This window comes from Ictalurus punctatus, chromosome 15 (genome assembly GCF_001660625.3).
Source record: "Ictalurus punctatus breed USDA103 chromosome 15, Coco_2.0, whole genome shotgun sequence".
In the NCBI taxonomy this organism is placed as follows: domain Eukaryota; kingdom Metazoa; phylum Chordata; class Actinopteri; order Siluriformes; family Ictaluridae; genus Ictalurus; species Ictalurus punctatus.
In genome coordinates this window covers 10787236-10807697 of record NC_030430.2, presented here as the reverse complement: position 1 = coordinate 10807697, position 20462 = coordinate 10787236, and the positions used below count along the sequence as shown (strand labels likewise).

Here is a 20462-nt window from a genome sequence, read left to right as displayed (position 1 = left end):
GTTGCCTAATTTGGGGTAAAACTACACTAAACTACTGTAATAAAATAGAGTACACTAAACCACATAAGCAGCTCATTCCAATGCTTCTGGTACTTAGGTAGACCTGATGTCACTGATACCAAAACCATCAGAAAACATCAGAAAGAAGAAATTCAGAAATCTCTTAACTGGAAAAAAAAAAAAAAAAAAAAATCAGTCAATGGTTAATTCGCCACAGCTTAAAGCAAATAAACCATCCTCAAATCCTCTGTAAATTTGGAAGAACTTGAGAGAATTGATAGAATTTTGAGAATTTTAATCTTAACTAATATTTATTTGCTTGTCTTGCAATACAAAGCCATTACATTTGTGAAATAAAATCCAGCATTAGACTGATAGTCTAATTAACCTGTACTCACATCTGGGACTGTTGAAGCGTGACTTAACACTTCACTGAGCTAGTGGACAATGACTGGTTGGAGTCCAATATAAAGGAAACATGCTGAATTATTGAAAGGCGCCCAAACCACTTGGCTTTGCCAGAACTCCCTTGGATGTCTGGCCACACTTTGGCTCTATAGCTTTGATTGTGGGCCCAGTGGCGAAGGGCGATAATGGCTGCCAGGCTTAAGAAGCAGGTGTGCCTCTCCTCTGTATGCCATCTTATATTATTCAGCTGTCTTTTGACGATCAGTCAGAAGAAAGCTTTCCTCTAAGGGAGCATTGGATTTCGGCCTACTAGACTGCATTTTAGCAAAATAAAGGCCATCAAAGCAGCAGTTACAGATCCTTACAGATTTCTAAGCTTTTTTTTTTTTTTTTTTTTTCATATCCTTACAGATTTCTAAGCTTTTTTCCTGTTACAGATCCTTTCAGATTTTTTTTTCTAAGAAAAGAAACTATAAGAAAAAGGTTTTGAAATTTGGCTTTAATTAGTATCCTTTTGCCTTCCTCCTCTCCATTTTCCAGGATTTTCAGAGAGTTCAAGACTCCATTAATATTACATTTTCATTAAAGTGCACTTTTAGCTAAGTGTATTTGCATGTATTGCATAAAATCATGCAGAAACATGTCAAGAGTTTCATTTAATGCTCACATCAAACATCAGAATGGGGAAAATATGATCTCAGTGACTAACCATGGCATGGTTATTGGTGCCAGTATAGGCTGGTCTGCTGATTTGATTGAAATTGCATGCTTATTGTTGTGAGTTTACATGGAATGGTGTGGAAAAAAAAATCCAGTGAGTGGCAGTTCCGCTGGATGAAACACCTTCTTAAAGAGAGAAATCAGATGAGAATGGTCAGACACGTTTGAGTTGACAGGAAGGCTATGGTAACTTAAATAATAACTCTTTACGACCATGGCGAGCAGAAAGGCATCTCAGCATGCACAAAACGTCAAACCTTGGGGTGGATAGGCTACAACAGCAGGAGACCAAATCAGATTCCACTTCTGTCAGCCAAGAGCAAGAATCTAAGGCTATCATGGGGACAGAATCATCCAAACTGCACAGTTGAAGACTGGAATAAAAGACCAGGATATTCAGCTGTTATGTTTAGGTTTTGGTCCAGTATGTATATCGAAATTTTGTTCAGAACATGGACAGGGAAAGAAGAGGATGATATTGGGTATTCCTATAGATAATACTGAAGATGTGTACAGTAAGATCACATTGAAGACTGAGTAGACCAATAATGAAGAATGAGAGGAGGAGTTAGTTTAAGCAGACACACAGGAGTCCATACAGAATTTCGCAGAGTGTTTTTGTGATTGTTGCGGCCAAAAATGCTTGATTTTGCTGTGCCTTTTTCAAAATTTGCGGAAAACTACGTGAGTTGGCTAAATTTGAAGTTGCACAAAATTGTTTTGCATGTTTTAATTGTTTTCACAGTGATGATTGTTGGTAAGTGAGACCTTTTTATCAATATTGAGCAATATTCCTGTTCGACGCACGTGAATCGAAGAGGGCTTTGGCTGAATGTGTATTGTGATGACGTCGCATGATGCATCTTGGCCCATAACTGCGGTAATTTTAAAAAATTGCAAGCTCCTCTGAATATTGAGGAGTTTGCTTGATTTTGTGTTAAGTTCTGTGATCACAAAATCATTAAATCCTGGAGGGATGGCTATATGGCCAAAAATCTGTAGACACCTGACCATCATACCCACATACCACCCCATTCCAAAGCTGGTCTGCCCTTTGCTGTAATAATAGCCACCACTCTTCTGGGAAGGCTTTCCACTAGATTTTGGGGCATGTCTGTGGGGATTTGTGCTCATTCAGCCTCAAAAGCATTAATGACATCAGGCACTGATGACAGGGGAGGAGTCCTGGAGTGCAGTCAGCTTTCCAGTTCAGCTCAAACATGTTCAGTGGGGTTGAGGTCAGGTCTCCGTACAGGCCAGCCAAGTTCTTCCACTCCAACCTTGGCAAACCATGTCTTCAAAGACCACACTTTGAGCACAGGGGTATTGTCATGCTGGAAAAGGTTTGGGCCTCTTGGTTACAGTGAAGGGAAATCTTAATTCCACAGCATACAAAGACGTCCTATACAATTGTGTGCTTTCATCTTTATGGTAAAAGCTTGGGGAAAGCCCACATGGGTGTGATGGTCAGGCGCAGCCTACTTACAACCGAGACTCCTTCCATAAATGTTAAATAAATGTCTCCTAAAAAAAAATCACCACACCAACAAATACAAATTTTACTTTGTTTATTAAGTTTATATAAGTTTATTCTTAGATCATGAGGTGCATCTGCTACAAGTCCCTGTGTATGATCTGTTACTATAGAAACAATTAACAAGTGCATTATTATTAACCTATCGTTCAAGTTACAGTCAGAACTATCTGTGCGAAAATAATTCACACCTTCTGATCAAACCATTCAACCCGCTGTGGAGGACGTCCTGTCACTGTGCAATATATTGATCTATTGATCCTATTTATTACACAATACGCATACTACTTACTACATCTAATTTAATTGTACATTTTTAAATGTTAAAATGTTACTTTGTACTGCTGCTTCATCTGCTTTTTATACTCTCCTATGTCTACAGAGGACCGCTCAGACACTACACATTGCACACAGCTACTATTTTTGTTCATATTTGTGACTGCACATATTCCGGTGTTTACAGTTAGGATCTGCACTTTACGTACCTCCTAGCATACTAATATATTCTGCATATTTTTAATATATATATTGTATTTGTAAATAATCTCTTTCCCCTTCTTTCCTCTCCTCCCCCTTTATCTTCTGATGTATATATTTTTGTATTACACAGCTGTAGAGTACCTGAGCCTCACAACAAGCATTTCAATGTACAACTGTCACGGACATTTTGTGCCCATGACAAATAAAGTTGAACTTGAAACTTTGAAACATAAATGAGATCAAGATGAATCTTGTCAGATCTTTTTCCACCTTTAATGTGATATAGCAACATTCATCAAACCTCTAACCAAAATTCCAGTGAAAAACAAACAAACATTCTATTGGGGGAAAAAAGAAAAAAACATTTTAAAAAAATTATTATACCCTGCTTGCATAAGTGTGCACACTCTTTTATAATGGGGAATGTGGCTTTGCTCCGAATGAACCAATCACATTCAAACTCATGTTCAAAAGTAATTATCATACAGCTATCATCAATGAAGTGATTCTGATTAAACCCAAATAAAGATCAGCAGTTTCTGTAGGATTTTCTTGACATCTCCTTGGTTTCATCCGCCTGCTGAAGCCATGGTTTGCAAAGTGCTTACAATGCATTGCTCAGGAGAGGAGTACAAACGAATTTCCAAAACATCAGATGCACCATGGAACACAGTGAAGGCCATCATCAACAAGGGGAGTTTCAAGTGTTGTCACTTGAATTTTTTTGGTTGTTATATCATATTAAAATACAGGAAAAGATCTGATTATTTATATTTTTTTTTAAATTTAATATCACAAAAACCTGATATTTTAAAAGGCATGTGTAGTCTTTTTATATCCACTGTATATGCAATAATAATAATATGATAATAATAATAATCTATTTATTCTTTGCCATCAACTGTATAACCTTTGTTGTCATTTTGCTAGTGCATCTTAAATTCTTGACTAGAATGTGAGTGGCAAAGTTTTCACTAGATGTCATAAAATGATGAAATGCCCACCAGCATGGTGTAATGATCCTGAAATTGTTACTTGCAGATTGTGTAGTTATATTACATAAGAAGTAATAATTCCTTTAATATTTTAGCATCTATTTTATGATTCCTTACCTTGTGGATTGGTTTGGTGCAGCTCTTTCTTCTTTTGGGTGATTTGTCATGGTTCATTCTCTTAGTGAGTGGTGAGTGTTGCAAAGGGGGAGGGCACTTCAGCTAACCTCAGCCGATTATTAATATTTAACAAGGCCTACTTCTAAGAACGTGTAGAAACAAAAACACTGTAGAAGCAAACATTTTGTAAAATTATATTGTTTTTATAATTCAATTGTTATAGTTTAATAATTTGCTTACAGATCATGTAACTTTATTAAATTCCACAAAAACAAAAATCTCATAAGAAAGAGAGGAAGAGAGGGACTCTGCAACAGAAATACACCCCTTTGTGTTACCGTGCATGTTCCCATTCAGTGGCTAACATTTGGGGTGAGGGTTAGACCTATTTATAGTGCTGAGGGTCTTGTTGTCATGGGAACTCTGTGTATGAGGATTTGGGTACTTGTTGGAGATGCCTTGAAGAGCCTGAGAACTTAGAGACAAGTCAAGCTTGATATCAATTAGGCATGCTAGACCCTCAACAGCTCTAACTAATTCATGTATCTGCTATTGCTGTCATTACTCCTAAGGCTTTGAGACCCCTAAGAATATTACGTAGTCACTGATCATTAACTGCACATGAAGCTGTTTGACGCTGATTCTCTTAAATTCTCTCAAATTGCTGGTAAGCAGTGATTAAACAAAAATGGTTCACTACAGTTGTGGAAACTCGAATCATGTATATTATCAAGTCAAGAGGGTTCTCTTGTCATTCCTCTATACAGCTTGTATATGTCAGTGCGAGGGGAAATAATTATTCAGTAAATAAATTTCCCTTCACTGGAACTAAGTAACCCAAACCTCTTCCAGCATGACAATGCTCCTGTGCACAATGCGAGCTCCATGAAGACATGGTTTACCAAGATTGATGTAAAAGATCTCACACTGCACAGAGCCCTAACCTCAACCCTCTGAACACGTTTGGGATGAACTGGAACGCCGACTGCATCCCAGGCCTCCTCACCCGAAATCAGTGCCTGATCTCACTAATGTTCTTGTGGCTGAATGAACACAAATCCCCACAGACACACTCTGAAATTCTGGAACGGGATGTTCAACAAGCACATATGGATGTAATGATCAGGTGTCCACAACTATAATGTGTATATATATGTATATATATGTATATATATGTGTGTGTATAAATATATATATATATATATATATATATATATATATATATATATATATATATATATATATATATATGAACAAAAAAGTTGAGTATATGTATTCATAAGCATAAACATATGCAGATATGTTTAAAAAAAATGAAATTGATAGAGAGAAAAATATTTGGACACAAATTTTTGTAAAGGTCACATAAAAATGAATCAAGTTTGGGTTAAATGCTGCAAAAATAAAAAGTTGCAAAAAAAAAAAAGTGTCACTGTAAAAGATGTTACCATTGGTTAGGAAAATTTCATGCAACAAGTAGCAATCACCTTGAAGGGTAAAAAAAAAAAAGCTTCCAAAAGTTCTCCGGGACAATATTATTAAACAATATTTGAGTGGAAGAAGCTATAGAGCCATAGCAAAGAGCAAAAACATCCATGTCAGAACAATTGGTTTGATAAATGGTCTGCACTTATATAGCGCTTTTTTCCAAAATGCTTTACACTGTGTCTCATTCACCAATGGTAGCAGAGCTGCCATGCAAGATGCTAACTTGCTATTAGGAGCAACTTGGGTTCAGCATCTTGCCCAAGGACACTTCGGCATGTAGAGTCATGTGGGCCGGGAATCGAGCCGCCAACCCTACGATTAGTGGGCAACCCGCTGTACCACCTGAGCCACCGCCGCCCATGATATCCATGGAACCATAACTAATAACTAATTGTTCTCGGACAGGTGCGCCATGCATGATTTCACAAAGCTCTCTCAGGCTAATGATAAGGAAGGTAAGAGAGAAGCCAGCAGTCACACAAAAAGAGTTGAAGGATGACCTGAAAGCAGCAAGAACAATAAGCAGTGAAGTACACTGCAGTTATCTCCATTCCTTCATCTTACTCAGAACTCCTCTGCTAAAAAGAAGCACAGAGACGCATGACTAAAACTCTTTTGGAACAATATATTTCGGTCAGATGAAATAAAAATAGAATTCTGATAATAATTCAGCTTGTTGTGTTTGCACAAGGAAGGGTTTGCATGTATGATCCCAAGAGCATGATACCCACAGCGAAGTGGAGGTGGGAGCATCATGATTTGAGGCTGATTCTCTGCAGTTGGTACTGGGGCATTACACGTTATTGAAGAAAACGTGAATGGAATGGATTAGCATTAGAGGAGAATTTAATCTTGTTGGCCAAAAAACTGAATCTGGGAAGAAGATGGACATTGCAACAAAACAGTGCCATCAAGCATACAGCCAAAATAAGTCGAGAAGGCCTTGCATGTCCTAGACAATCTCCTGACTTGAATCTCTTTCAACATTTATTGCAATTCCGATATTGCAAGTCCATAAGAGGAACCCTTGTAACCTTGGGGGACTTGAAGACATTTTTAAACCAAAATTGAGCCACAGTGCTGCACAAAAAAAAACAACTAATGAACTGTTCTTGTAGACATCTCAAAGCTGTAATATTACCAACATCAGCTTTACAACAAAGTACTAATGTTGGTCATTTGTGGCGTCTCAATACTTTTCCCCTATCAGTTTCATTTTTAAACATATCTTTGTTTAAAACATCCTTTTTTGTTCAGATTTATGTATTAAGTAGTCCAACGATATTGCATGTGTAAATGTGAAGTGGAGATATGTGCTGGAAGGATACTAAATAACAAAAACAAAAGTGAATGAATGCTTATTTCTTCTCACTGTAGATATTCTTACAGTACATACCCCATGTTCTTTAATCATATTTTTTCAAACTATATTTATGAAGAAAGATTAAAAGATGAGTGAATTAGGCCATTATCCTAAAGTGGAAAGGTAGTTATATGATGAGTAAGCTATGGTCGTGTCTATCCAAAGACCCTATCAGTAGCCTCCCTCACACACTTTCTTTCCCTTTCTCTTGTTCCACCTCTCTCTCTCTCTCTCTCTCTGCACCTTTGTTGTCTCTATAACTCTTTGTCTTTTGCCGGTTGTTGGTCTTCTTCTATTGTTGTCTCTCACCCTCTTTGTAGCTGCAAGCCTTAAGCAGCTGCCAGATTACAACCACATTAGAAATGGCGTCCATCTGCAAGAACTAGTAATTTAAAGACAAATCAGCTCCATTCCAGCTCCTAATGCCATTAAATTGATATCTGAAAAGCCTTTTTCACAGCGTGAAACACGTCTCAACACTCTTTCACATGGTGAATGGTCACATTGTCCCCTAGGAATAATAAATAGGCTTCTTAATCACCCAGAGTGGCAACTTCTCATGTTCACTGTCATGCCCAATGAGACGTGACACTCTATTGAGGCTGTAAAAATGTGGAGTCAGTACCAAGCCTTCAACAACTGACATTAGTGTCTGTCCTTCCCCTCTATGACTCTGGCATGGTACAGCATGTGAGTCCCTGCGTCCGTGGCCTTGGCTCCACAATGCTTGCCTTTTAGTCTGTAGTCACTCAGCTGGCCAGACAGAAATGGCTTTTTTTTTGTGTACTTGATCGAAAATGTTTTGGTTTGATCATTGGATACTCTGTGGTTTTAAAATGACAGCATATATCAGTGATAAAGATTTCATTAAATGATAAATGAAACCTAAACAAGACCGCACTATTAAAACAAGGGGAAAAAGCACAAAAACAGAATGGGAGTGAGAGAGAATGAGCAGGAAGCAGGACTCTGTGTGTATGTGAGTGTGTGTGTGTGTGTGTGTGAACAGATGATATATCTTTCAGTGTAGGGAAACTGAACAAAGTTCATGATGAAAACAAAGTGAGAGAGAGAGATGGGTGGAGGTGTTAGATTTAGAAATAAAAGTGATATGTGGGTAACATCATAGAAGACAAAAAAAAAAAACCAGACCCATCAGTCGATTAAATGATTGAGTACTCTACATTATTAAGCTGCTATTCATTACATCTAACTGATGAAAAGCAATAAAACATGACACAAGAGGAGGGAGCGTTGTAGTGCTTTCATGGTGATTTATAGTATTTCATTTCCTTTATTGGCAGTTATGCTAATGCTCTTACTTTAACAACATCATTTTAACAAACAATTTTGTTCTCCTCTAGGACCCATGAACATGTTCCATACTACATGATAACCAAGAGGACCAAAGCCACGCCAACATATTGTTTCTGCCAATGGTATGAATGTTTGTTAAAATATATTTAATGTATATGCACGCACAGTACACCACTGCTGACCAGATTGTTTTTGTTTTTGTTTTTTTAACAGAAACATGCTCTATTACTTCATTTGTTCCATTTCTGTACAATTCAGTAACTTTTCTGTCTTTCTTTATGGATACACTGATGCAAGGCATTAAATGGCAATTAGTACAACATATACAGGACTGTGCAAACGTTTTAGGCACAGTCAAGCTTTGTTATAGACGTTTATTTTATGACTTCTACGTTATCAAGTCAGTACAAAAAAACATTTTAGATTCCCAGAAAAAAAACATAGCGAAGGCTGCTGGGTTTTGCTGACAGTACGAACTGACAGTCAAAGTCTCCAGAAGAACTGTGGCTGATTCTGCAAGATGCTCAATAAAACTTCCCAGATAATTTCCTTATAAAACTGCACTATTTGTACTGGAGACTACTCTTTTTTTTATTTTTTTTGTCACACTAAATATTGACTTTGTTTCATTTACTACTGTTTACTGCTGTTTATGTTGGTTTTTTATGTAGAAACATTTAAGTTCATTATTTTGAAGGCATCTTTGTCAACAGCTTTTCTTTGCATGTGCCTAAAACTTTTGCACAGTACTGTATATAGAAATGAAGGGTGCATCAGACTTTTGCAAAGTACTAAAGTATGATTGCGTCACCTTAGTTAATTGGTGTGGTGATGTATCTCTTCTTTTTTTTTTTAAATAACCTATTAACAACATACTCTGCAAGTCATTATTATTGAAGCAAGCAGTGAGATTCAGCTGTGTATTATTATGGTTGCAATATAACTCTACATTTTAAGTGCAGCATGCAAAAACAAATCAATAATATGCTAGTTGTATGCTATTGGTGCAGAAATGTAGTCAAACTCATGTGTTCTACATTACTGTAGAGATGTAACTGTCCATTATTACATATTAATATTCTATTACATATTAAGGCTCTTAATATATTCTGTAGAGCAGTACCACCACAAGTATTTGTGCTACTATCAGTGATTTCTTTTCTTGTTCTTCTTATGTTTTTCTGTTTAGTACATTTGCAGTGCATTGTGGGATGGCGCTTGTCTCCACCCTGCTTTCTTCCCTCATTCTGGGCATTCTGGAAAGCCCATTGGTATGTTGCCGCTATCCACGCTTCTCTTCTAATGACACTGTGTTCCAACACCTGGCCCTGCACCCTGACCCTACTGTGGGCACGGTGTACATTGGCGCACAGGATCGGCTTTACCAGCTGTCTGGATTGGACCACTTGCGTCTAGAGGTCGAAGAGATGATGGGTCCTATGAGAGACAGTAAGGATTGCCTTCCTCCTGTAACTCCAGAGAACTGCCCACATGCCCGGTTAGTGAATAACCACAACAAGCTGCTGCTGGTGGAGCCCTATTCCCTCACGCTTATTACATGCGGCAGTGTCCACCAGGGCACATGCCAGAAGCGCAGCCTTGCTAACGTCAGCCAAGTTTTGTTCTCTGCCGAAAGACCAATGGACACTCAGTACGTGGCCGCCAATGACCCAACCGTCTCCACCATTGGACTTGTGGCAAGTCCGAGAGATGGGGCTCCACCCTTGCTATACGTGGGAAGGGGCTACGTTGGAAGGGGTAGCCTACCACCGATCTCCACCCGCCAGCTTTCCTCTGAGCCCATCTTCTCCTATGAGGAGACAGCAAAACTTGGTGTAGCTGGCCGCCTATCAGAGTATGACCACAATTTTATACTAAGCTTTGCACGACACAGCCATGTCTACTTCTTATTCTTCAGACGCAACCTCAAGGCCACATCTCGAGAATATAGAACATACATTGCACGGATGTGCCTGGATGATCATGCGTACTATTCCTACATCGAAGTTCCACTAGCGTGCCACTCTCATTTAACAGGGAAAAATTACAACCTCCTCCAGGGAGCACAAGTGGGTGGAGAGGTGGATGATAAGCAGGTCCTGATGGCGGTGTTTTCCACATCGTTGAATGGGGCCAGCAAGCCGAGCGAGGAATCAGCACTTTGCGTTTACACTCTGGATGAAATTGACCGCTGGATTGATGGCACACGAGACCTGTGTTACACACAAGTTGGCCAGAGAGAGGGCATCAGGGTGGCATATATAGAGTATGAGGTCAAATCCAGCTGTGCCAATTTGCCCACGGTGAGAACTTTTTTTTTTAATAAAATTTTCTAAATGTCAGTAAAGGTACATGGACTGTATTCAGAGTCACTGACTTACATCCAAAAGCTGGATATGTAAATAAATTAGTTTTCATATTTTCTTATGCAACAGTACAGCAAACCTATATATCATGATACATATTGTATATTGTAGAAGTATCTTCACCCCTAAAACAATAGTAAATTATCATGTCAAGTGGTTTGATATAATGTAACCTATTTATACTGACTGAAAAATGATAGCCAGATCTCTGGCTTGTATTGTTGCCATCTGACATGAACTAAGTAGATCTATTGTTTTGTATCCAAGACATAACATTACATCACCAGTTAAATGAGTGATGTTTATGCTGTTTGACATGGATAGAGTAGGCATACTCCAAAGTTTAGAATAACCTGGCAGTTGCATGACACCCATATCAGATCTGATCTTGAGTGAATTTTTTTAAGCCCATCGAGGTTTGCTACAACTCGGGTTACTTCAACTGGGGGACTTGTTTTAGGCATTAAGATTGCAAAAGATATGACCTGAAAGCACAAATAGAGGCAGAGCAGTAACAGAAATAGCTTTTGTACCCATTTCTATTCATGCACACAAAAGCAGTGGAATAATATTTAAATTTAGGTCCTGATTAAACCACATGGCAGGACAGATGACTTTACGGTGTATCTAATCTTGGTCTTTTTCTGCAATCTACAGTTGGTGGACTTCAAAGAATACAAAATTAGTTATTAAATTATTTAATCTGATCTCAGCTAATTCTGTTTATTTGGGCGAAGAGTATAGAAAGGAAAATAGCCTTGATCTGTATGGTAAAATGGGAGGATGAAGATGAAACAATCCAGCATTAGATACTGCACGACGGTGGCTTATGTGTAAGACGACTACTTTTTTTATTACTACTCTCACCCTCTCTAGGACACTCTCACTACCTATCCTTGCGGCTCAGACCACACCCCAAGTCCAATGGCCAGCCAGGAGCCAGTGGAAGCTGAAGCAGTTTTGGAGAGTCCTTCTGCTCGTTTCACTGCTGTGGCTGTCAGTGTGAGAGATGGACACTCTATTGCTTTTCTGGGAGATTCCAAGGGAAATTTACACAAGGTAACTAATGGGGAGTCTGCATAAAGTTACAACTACAAGCCAAGTGGCCAGCAAGATTTTGGCCAGCTAATTGTAGTATGTTATAGTAGCAACGGTACCTTCTGAAACTACTGAAACGAGGCGGCCAATTTTTTGTTTTTGCTGCAGACTGAAGACATTTGAGTTTGAGATCAAAAGATGAATATTAGAAGAGAGTTTAAGCTTTTATATCCCGGTTTTTATATGTAGTTGTGTAGAACATAGCACATTTGTATTAGACCACCCAATTTTTAGGCGAGCAAAAATATTGGTGTTTCTTGTTACCCAGGTATGTCCTGTTAGATTGCCTGTTTAAACAATAAATAGCTCTGAACATCTACTCTTGGTTTTAGCCTTCAGTTTCACCTGTAAAAACTGCATTTGTTGTTAAAAAAAAAAGGATAAGTCAACATGAAGATCAGAGAGTTATCTATCAGAGAAAAGCAAGCAATTTTGAAGCTGAGAAAAGAGGAAAAATCAATCAGAGGCATTGCACAAACATTGGGCTTAGCCGATACAATTTATAATGCTGAGCAACACACATCGAATGTGTCGGCCAAGGAAAATAACAACAGCTGATGACAGAAACATTGTGAAGAAACCCCCAAAAACAACAGTCGGTGACATCACCAACAATCTCCACATCATCACAATTCACCGTTCAAAGACGACTTCAAGTGCAGAAATTTAGAGGCCATACCACAAGATGCGAACCTCTCATCAGCAGTAAGAATTGAAAAACCAGATTGGAATTCACAAAGAAATACAGAGATGGGCCACAAAATTTCTGGAATCAAGATTAACCTTTACCAAAGTGAAGGAAAGTCCTATGTGCGGAGAAAGAAAAGATCTGCTCATGATCCAAAACATACAAGCTCATCTGTGGAACATGGTGGAGGTAGTGTCATGGCCTGGGCTTGCATGGCTGCTTCTGGAACAGGTTCACTAATCTTTATTGATGATGTAACATATGATGGCAGCAGCAGAATGAATTCAGAAGTTTACAGGAAGATTCTGTCTTCCAATTTACAGAGAAATGCATCCAAATTAATCAGGATTAACTTTGTCATGCAGCAAGACAATGATCCAAAACACACTACAAGCATCACAATAAAGAAACCAAAGATTTGGTGACGTCAATGAGTCATAGGCTTGATTCAGTTATTGTAAGCAAGGGATATGTAACCAATTATTAAGTGTTATTTTCTTTAATTTACTTCAAGGCTTATCTGTTCCTATAATTTTGCTCACCTAGAAATTGCATGGTTTGATACAAAAGGTTCTATGTTTTATGTTTTTTAACAGACCTAGATGTTAATACCAGGAAATAAAAGCTGAAATCCTAAACTCTCATTTCATATCCATCATTTGATCTCAAGCCCAAATGTCTTTGGTGTACAACACAAGCAAATAAATTGGCCATGCCTTTCCAGTAGTTTCGGAGGGGACTGTAGATAGGTATTGTTCTCAGTTTCAGCAAGTTGAACATGCAGGGCTTGAACATGGTGATAAGCTACTTTGCAGAGTTTGTTGCCATGGCTCTACAATTTGAGGGTTTCCAAGCTATTTTCCAGGATGTATAATCACGTACATCAGACTTAAATAATACATTTTAATCTTAGTATATAATTATATAATCAGACAGGAATAAGCATTCATAATACAGTTAATTATTTTCCAATGAATCCTGCTTAGTCTTAGATTAATGGCCTGTGTGCAGTTTAACAGAAGCCCCCTTATTATAGCTGGAATTAAAGAAGATTCCACTCAGAAAAAACGTTAATATTCAAATAATTGTGATGTGCTTAATTATTCTGGTGCTAATTTGATGCTGTATTTTTGTTATTTCCTTGAGAACTCAGATATAAGGGATAACAGTCAGGTTTTAGCTCCTAAAACTAAAATAGCAAGCGCTTCTTCTCTCATTCATCATTTTCCAGCTATGGTCAATGATATGTTAGTCCAGTGTAGAATAGTTGAGCAAAAGTTGAACTCAAAATTCCTGCAGCTATAAGGTAGAGTTGCACTGCGTTACAGCAGACGATGATCTACAAGATGAGATGCATGATAATCTGGTTGAGCAGAGTGTACAGATGAGGCAGTAGGAGAGCTGGACAGACTAAAGGACTAAAGTGCTGCTGCATCCCTTTTTTTAAGTAGAGAGGAAGCGAGAACTCCCACTGGCACCACTATCAGCAGGACTGCTGTTCAGTCAGTCGAATAGCCTTGTAGGTAATGCAGGAAGTATAAAAGCCAGAGTTAAAATAGACCAAGTTACTGAAAGTAGTTTAAACTTAAAAAGTCAACTCAGAATTTCATTACAAAATAAATATTGGACATTGTTGATTAACGATTATTATGCAAGTCATTCAAGGTGGAGTTTCCCTGATACACAGGCACACACCAATGAGACATATACACACTTACTTCATACAAAATTCTCCAAATCCCGCACAAACACACCTATTGTCTTAGTCAGTCTTACACAGATCTGTACCGTAAGTCTGTATGATTTTTCCCACAGCCTACCGTAACTGGCAGTTAGTCGATGCTAATCCAGTTAAAGCTGCCTAACCTGAGTATGCAAGCGTCGGTGCAGCTCTTTAGAATGAGGTGTCTGACACTCTTAGCAGTGTCACCTGCTTTGCTGATGGGATTCTCAGGCCAGTAATCTGATTTTCTGAAATCCACTCCACTCTTGATGTGATTCAAGAGGCATTAAGGACCTTTCACGGATGTATTCTGTTGCCGTTCTCCTTACAGTTTCTCCGGACTTCTTGGCAGAGGATAATGCTCGGAAAGCCCAAAAGACACTTTGTGTAGTTATATAAGATTTTAAATGTAAGATTTTAAGTGTGTACTGTTTAGCAGTTAGGATATTTTGCTGTGGGTTGGACCACATATTAATAGCTGGTTAGCTGCTTCAGGAAGTGCTTCTTTATGCTTTCAGAGTTTCGATGTATTACTTCTTTTTGTTCTGATGTGTCATCGCTAGGTATTTTTGGGGAGCTCCAGAGAAGTGAAGAGCTACTCCAGTCTTCCCATCCAGCCAGGTTCAGCTATTAACAGAGACCTGCAACTTGACTCTTCCCAGAGACACCTCTACATTATGACCAGCAATATTGTGAGTCCTTTAGCCCATCTAGCGCACTAGACAATATATAAATAGTAAAAAAAAAAAATTAAAAACTTGGAAAAGCATGATGTGTTAGTTCAGCTCTGTGTGTTCGGTCTGTATTAATGTGTGCAGGTAGAGAAAAGGCCTGTGGCAGAGTGTGAGAAACACATAAATTGCCAGTCCTGTCTTACAGCTCGGGATCCTTATTGTGGCTGGTGTGTCCTGGAGGGCAAGTGTGTATCAAACCATTCTCAGTAATGAAAATTACTTTTGATTGTATACTAATTTGAAGAAACTGGAGTTTCTTTCTTTGTTTTCTCATAGGTGTGGCTTGCGGTCTGACTGTAGTCGTGGCTCGAGGGAAGGCCATTGGCTTTGGAGTTTTGACATGGGGCAGAAGTGTCTGAAGGTGGAATCATTGACCCAGTCCAACATTAGCCTCGGAGAACAGAAAAATGTATGCGTTTGTGCAAACAAGACATCATTTCTCTTATTCACTGTATGCTAACACAGAGTGAAACCTTAATATCCTGGATTTGATCATATTGATAAAATGACAGATGAAACAATAATATGAAAGCACTTATTCATAATTATAATTATAGCGCTCATTCCGTCTCTGTAGGTGGCACTCGATATACCAGGCTTGCCCAGTCTCTCTGAGGGGGAGGCATACTCATGTTTCTTTGATGAGACACAAAGCGCTGTGATTGTTCAGGAAATTACAGTCACTTGCTTCACTCCTCCAGCCCACATGGTGCCTCCTGTACCTCATGGACAGGGTAGGACACGCAGTCATCACAGTTCTGGTTTGCTGCATTCAGCAGTAGCAATGAGGTTGGATGTAGCAGGATTCACACTGCAGATCCATAGATCATACATAGATCAACAGTCCTACTTATAGTCACTACTTCATGTTCAAATTATTTTTGTCTGTTAAATTAAGTTGTAGAAATCATAGTTACTGTATATTCCTTCTTAGTCCAATATTTGCCACAAGATACACCATATGGCCAAAGATTTGGGGACACCTGACCACAGCACTCATACATGCTTTTTGAATGCCCCATTCCAGATTTAGTCCTCCCTTTGCTGTTATAAGAACCTCCACTCTTCTGGGAAGACTTTCCTCTATATTTTGGAGTGTGGCTGTGGGGATTTGCTCATTGAGCCACAAGAGCATTAGTGAGGTCAGACACTGATGTTGGGTGAGGAGTCCTGGGGAGCAGTTGGTGTTCAATGGGGTTGAGGTCAGGGCTCTGTGCGGGCCACTCAAATTTTTCCTCTCCAGTCTTGGCAAACCATGTCTTCACAGACTTCGCATTGTGCACAGGGTCATTGCCATGCTGGAAGATAGTTCCAGTGAAGAGAAATTGTATGCTACAGCAAACAAAGACATCCAATTCAATTGTGTGCTTCCAAATTTGTGGCACCAATTTGGGAAAAACCCACATATGGGAGTGATGGTCCAGCTTCAGCAAACTTTTGGCCGTATAGTGTATGTAGTTGAACAGTATTGCCAAGTGCTTTTTCTTTCTTTTTTTCTTTTTTTCCCCCAGTTTGGTCATTTGCCAATTCCCACCGACTTGCTAGTTCTCCCCTATAACACCAACTGGTGAGGGTGAAAGCTAGCATGTGCTTCCTCAGAAACACATGAAGTCAGCCACCACACCTTTTCAAACTGGTGCCCATGCTATTTCACAGGAAGCTGAACACATTCTGAGGAAATTGCTAACTGCTGTCTAGACACTGACGATTGGCCAGTATCACTCTGATTGAGAGAGTAATACCGTCATTCCCACCGAGAAAGAACGGCAAACTTAGCTTTCTTAGGCTTTCGGCCAGGGATGGCAAAATCTTTTCTGTTGTATCACGTAGGAGCCCGGGGCTTTTTTCTATTTTAATGGAAACTGATAGCAGTCAATTTTTTTATACAAATTGATCATAAAATGTCCCACAAAACATGACTGACCTGCTCAAGAGATCAAATCTTACAAGACTTACATTAAATGTCTTCAGGCAGTCCCTCAGTTATTTTCCCAAAGACATATTGCACTAAGATTTGATTTCAGTAATGCAATTGGAAAATAATAGTAAGGCCGTCCAGCCACAAGAAAGCTTTATTTGTAACAAGGACTATTTGTGTTTACTAGTTACTTATCTCTCCTGACAGATTCAGTGTCTGTCACTCTGTCTCTGCGCTTCTTGAATGTGACTGTGGCAGTTCAGGACTTCACATTCTACGACTGTTCTCTTGTGCAGCAACTCTCAGGCACCATGCCGTAAGTTCCTCAATCCTTGGGTTATTACAAATAAACAAAGGCTCTTACATTACATTATAGTTGTTACACTACCTTAGTCTCACAAAATATGTAGTGATTTAAAAGGATTTTATATGACGGCTACAAGAAAAGCTAAATATGCTAAACCTGCTCCTCCGGCTAGCATTAGATGAGTTTGGGTTTGCGATTGTAAGGTTATACTCAGGGACTGGAACAATTGATTACAGCAAGTTTTTGATCTCTTTAGTTCTGTCCTCTGTTCTGACCTACAATTTACTGTAATGAACAGACCTTAAGTTTTCAGTAAATAATACAGTACAAATTTTATACCAGCAAGCCACACGTCTTCTGAGTCAGTTAATAGTTTCCTCTGGCCATCCACATCCCTCTCAACTCTTAATTCCAAATTCAATTCTCTAACTCCAAATCTGATTTCACGCTGATTTAAGATTGTGATCAGCAAATCTTTACTGTTATATAACTTCCTGGATTTGCGAGTATGCCCTCAGAGTGCATTTAAGTGTCTAAAATGATCTATCTCTCTATTTTGCCTGACCCTTATACGTGCATCAAATTGCTTATCAAATTTAATACAAATCTATTGACATACAATAGGTCTTCATGTGATTTCATTTAGCTGGCAGTCTCAGTGTTAATACTTTCATGTGGCTATGCAAAGTAGGATAGTCTCTCTATCTGAATGTTTTGGAAGTGCATGTATAATTATAATTACTTACTGTATTTGATCATAAATAAATAGGGTACTCAAATGTTGAGCCATATTGAACTGATTTGCGTAATGATTTGAAGTGTACTTCTTTACTTAAATTAAAAAAATGAAAAAAGAATTGAGAGCATTGTTCTAGCTTTGAGCTGTCTATGGATTGTCTGTTAACGTGATTTATCACATTTCATGTTTCATAAAGTTTGTACTGGAAATGATTTACATTTCTATCAAAGTACAGCACCAGAGCTCAGCTCACATATAATAAAAGTGTTCTGATCCTGCATGCTGTCACCACATTAACCCCTGATTATATTATTAATCAGAAGAAAGCATCATTATGACTGGATGAGTAACAATGTCTCAGGAGTGTTTACTGTTCTCCTGACATAGAGATTACAAAGAATATTGCTGGTATAGCTTTTGGCCTCTTTTGTTATGCAGTATAGAAAGTATAAACTTACACAAACTGGAAAATAACTATGACTATTTGAAAAGCAATATATAAAGAAATTGTTCAGTTACAACAATAAAAAAATGGTTATAGTATGACATACAGATGCAGTGACTTTGGTGGTTCTGAGTTTTTCAGTTGTGGAGTTTTAGAGAACACAATGCCTGAGATAAAAAGAGCTGAAGTGCTTGAATGACACTGTGGACCTGAGAACCTTTGTTTAGTTAATTTACTCTCAACATATACTTGTTGACATTTTTTATTGTTGTGGAAGCTTTCACTTTTTTTATTACTCTGGGCGTATAGTAGTAGGAGGTCAGGGATTTGAGAATGTCAGGGCAGTGAGAGTATTAGAGAATCTGACCCGGTCACATCTCAATGACAGATGTCTCTCTGATGATATAGCAGCTGCCTTGTACATTCCTCCTCGAGGCAAGACACTATATTTCTTTCCTGCTTTCTCATCCTCAACCAGTAGTTCCCAGCAAACATGCACTGATTCTTCAGGTACCACTCCGGTTGCCTTGATTTGAGCATTAATGTCCTGGAAGTAATAGGCTTGAATTTCTATAATTTAATGTTTGCCAAGTAGTATGAGTCTCTTTGGGCTTTATGGAAATGGGTTGTCTTCCTGCTTGGGGTATTGGATATCATTTCGCCCCTGTCTTATCACAAGTTAATTTTCTCTTTTTTCTCTATCTATGTTCTCACTATGCAGATGTATAGGGTGTGTGACTAGTCTCTGGAGATGTAACTGGTGCGTTCACCAGCACATTTGCTCTCACAAGGCCACATGCGACCAAGGCGTGATCATTTATAATCAGCATGTAAGTTAATGACTGAAATACAGTAGTTCTGGTTAGTCCCAATATAGTGCTCTGAAAATCTACTAGTTTTGTTTGGCTCACTTGTAAACTTTAGCAAACATTTGCTTTTTTGTTTATATTATGTTATATAAATGTAAATATATATTGTACAAATGTCTGTCTGGTTATATCTCATTAATCGCTCATCTCCCTATTGTGCTTTTTCCTCCTCATTTTTACAACCACAAGTTCAAACAATCAACCTCTGTTCTCTCAGCAACAAAAGACTTTGATAAATTTACTACAGAGTCAATCAAAGCATCTGCTCCAGCCAAAGTTATAGCCATGTCTACTGCTTTGGCGATACCTCCCAGCATGCCAGAGCCAACTGCAATAACTAGAACAGCTGTGAAAAACCTCACCAATCTGCAGAACAATTTCCAGCATACCATGCCTTCCCCAACCCAACAGGCAATAACTATAGTTGATGAAGCTCTGGTTCTACATAAAGACAGCATTGTAGGTGGAGAGAAGGTACATGTGTCAGTACTGACTCCTGGTGGCAATGGTGAAGACATGGGCGATCTGTCCCATAAAGGATCAGCTGCAGGCTTGGTCACAGTTCCCACTCTAAGAATGGTTACTCTGGATGCGGGACTGTCAGATAAAGCAAATCCTACCTCCTCTACTGCTGGGGTGTACCTTTGGTTTGGGGAGACTGATGATGGAAAAGCATCTCTTGAAATTGGGTCATCAGTGTCTTCGGCTTCTCCTCTGTCTGGGGACGTAAAGACAGCGCATGTGTCACCCAGTTTTCCTTACTCTTCAGAAGTGGACTACCAGTCTGATCCAGCTGACTTTTCCACCCTGGTGAGTCGGTATCCTCTGGCTGCTTCGATTAACATGAGATAAGACTAAGCAGGCTTAAGCAAATCCAAAATTAACCACAATTCTGAAATCTGTCCACGTTTGCTAGTGCTAGTGAACAGCCATTGATATCATTTGACATATGAACACATTTAAAGCATATGAGGTTCTTTCTTTGGTTTATTATTATGGCTCTAGTAAATAGCTTTTCCCTTCTTTTACATTGCAACCTGATTTTAAAAAAAGCTTTCCAGCAAGAAGAGGGACTAGTATTTTTTGACTGTTTCAGCAAAACAGTCTTTTATTCTATTATTTTGAATGTAAGATGCAGCTTTGTGTAGACACC

The 20462-nt window shown here is 38.7% G+C and overlaps 1 protein-coding gene across 1 annotated transcript in view; it reads left to right on the top strand.

Annotated features, from left to right (window-relative positions):
- Window positions 1–20462, top strand: part of plxnb1a (plexin b1a) — a 69246-nt gene that overhangs the window by 26286 nt on the left and 22498 nt on the right. Inside the window, exons 2-11 of the mRNA XM_017486363.3 lie at window positions 8470–8544; window positions 9612–10725; window positions 11665–11847; window positions 14861–14989; window positions 15116–15216; window positions 15308–15440; window positions 15609–15765; window positions 17157–17265; window positions 19162–19270; window positions 19499–20119. Of these exons, the coding sequence (XP_017341852.1) occupies window positions 8495–8544; window positions 9612–10725; window positions 11665–11847; window positions 14861–14989; window positions 15116–15216; window positions 15308–15440; window positions 15609–15765; window positions 17157–17265; window positions 19162–19270; window positions 19499–20119 (2706 nt within the window). The 5' untranslated portion in view covers window positions 8470–8494. The remainder of the gene's footprint in view (window positions 1–8469; window positions 8545–9611; window positions 10726–11664; window positions 11848–14860; window positions 14990–15115; window positions 15217–15307; window positions 15441–15608; window positions 15766–17156; window positions 17266–19161; window positions 19271–19498; window positions 20120–20462) is intronic.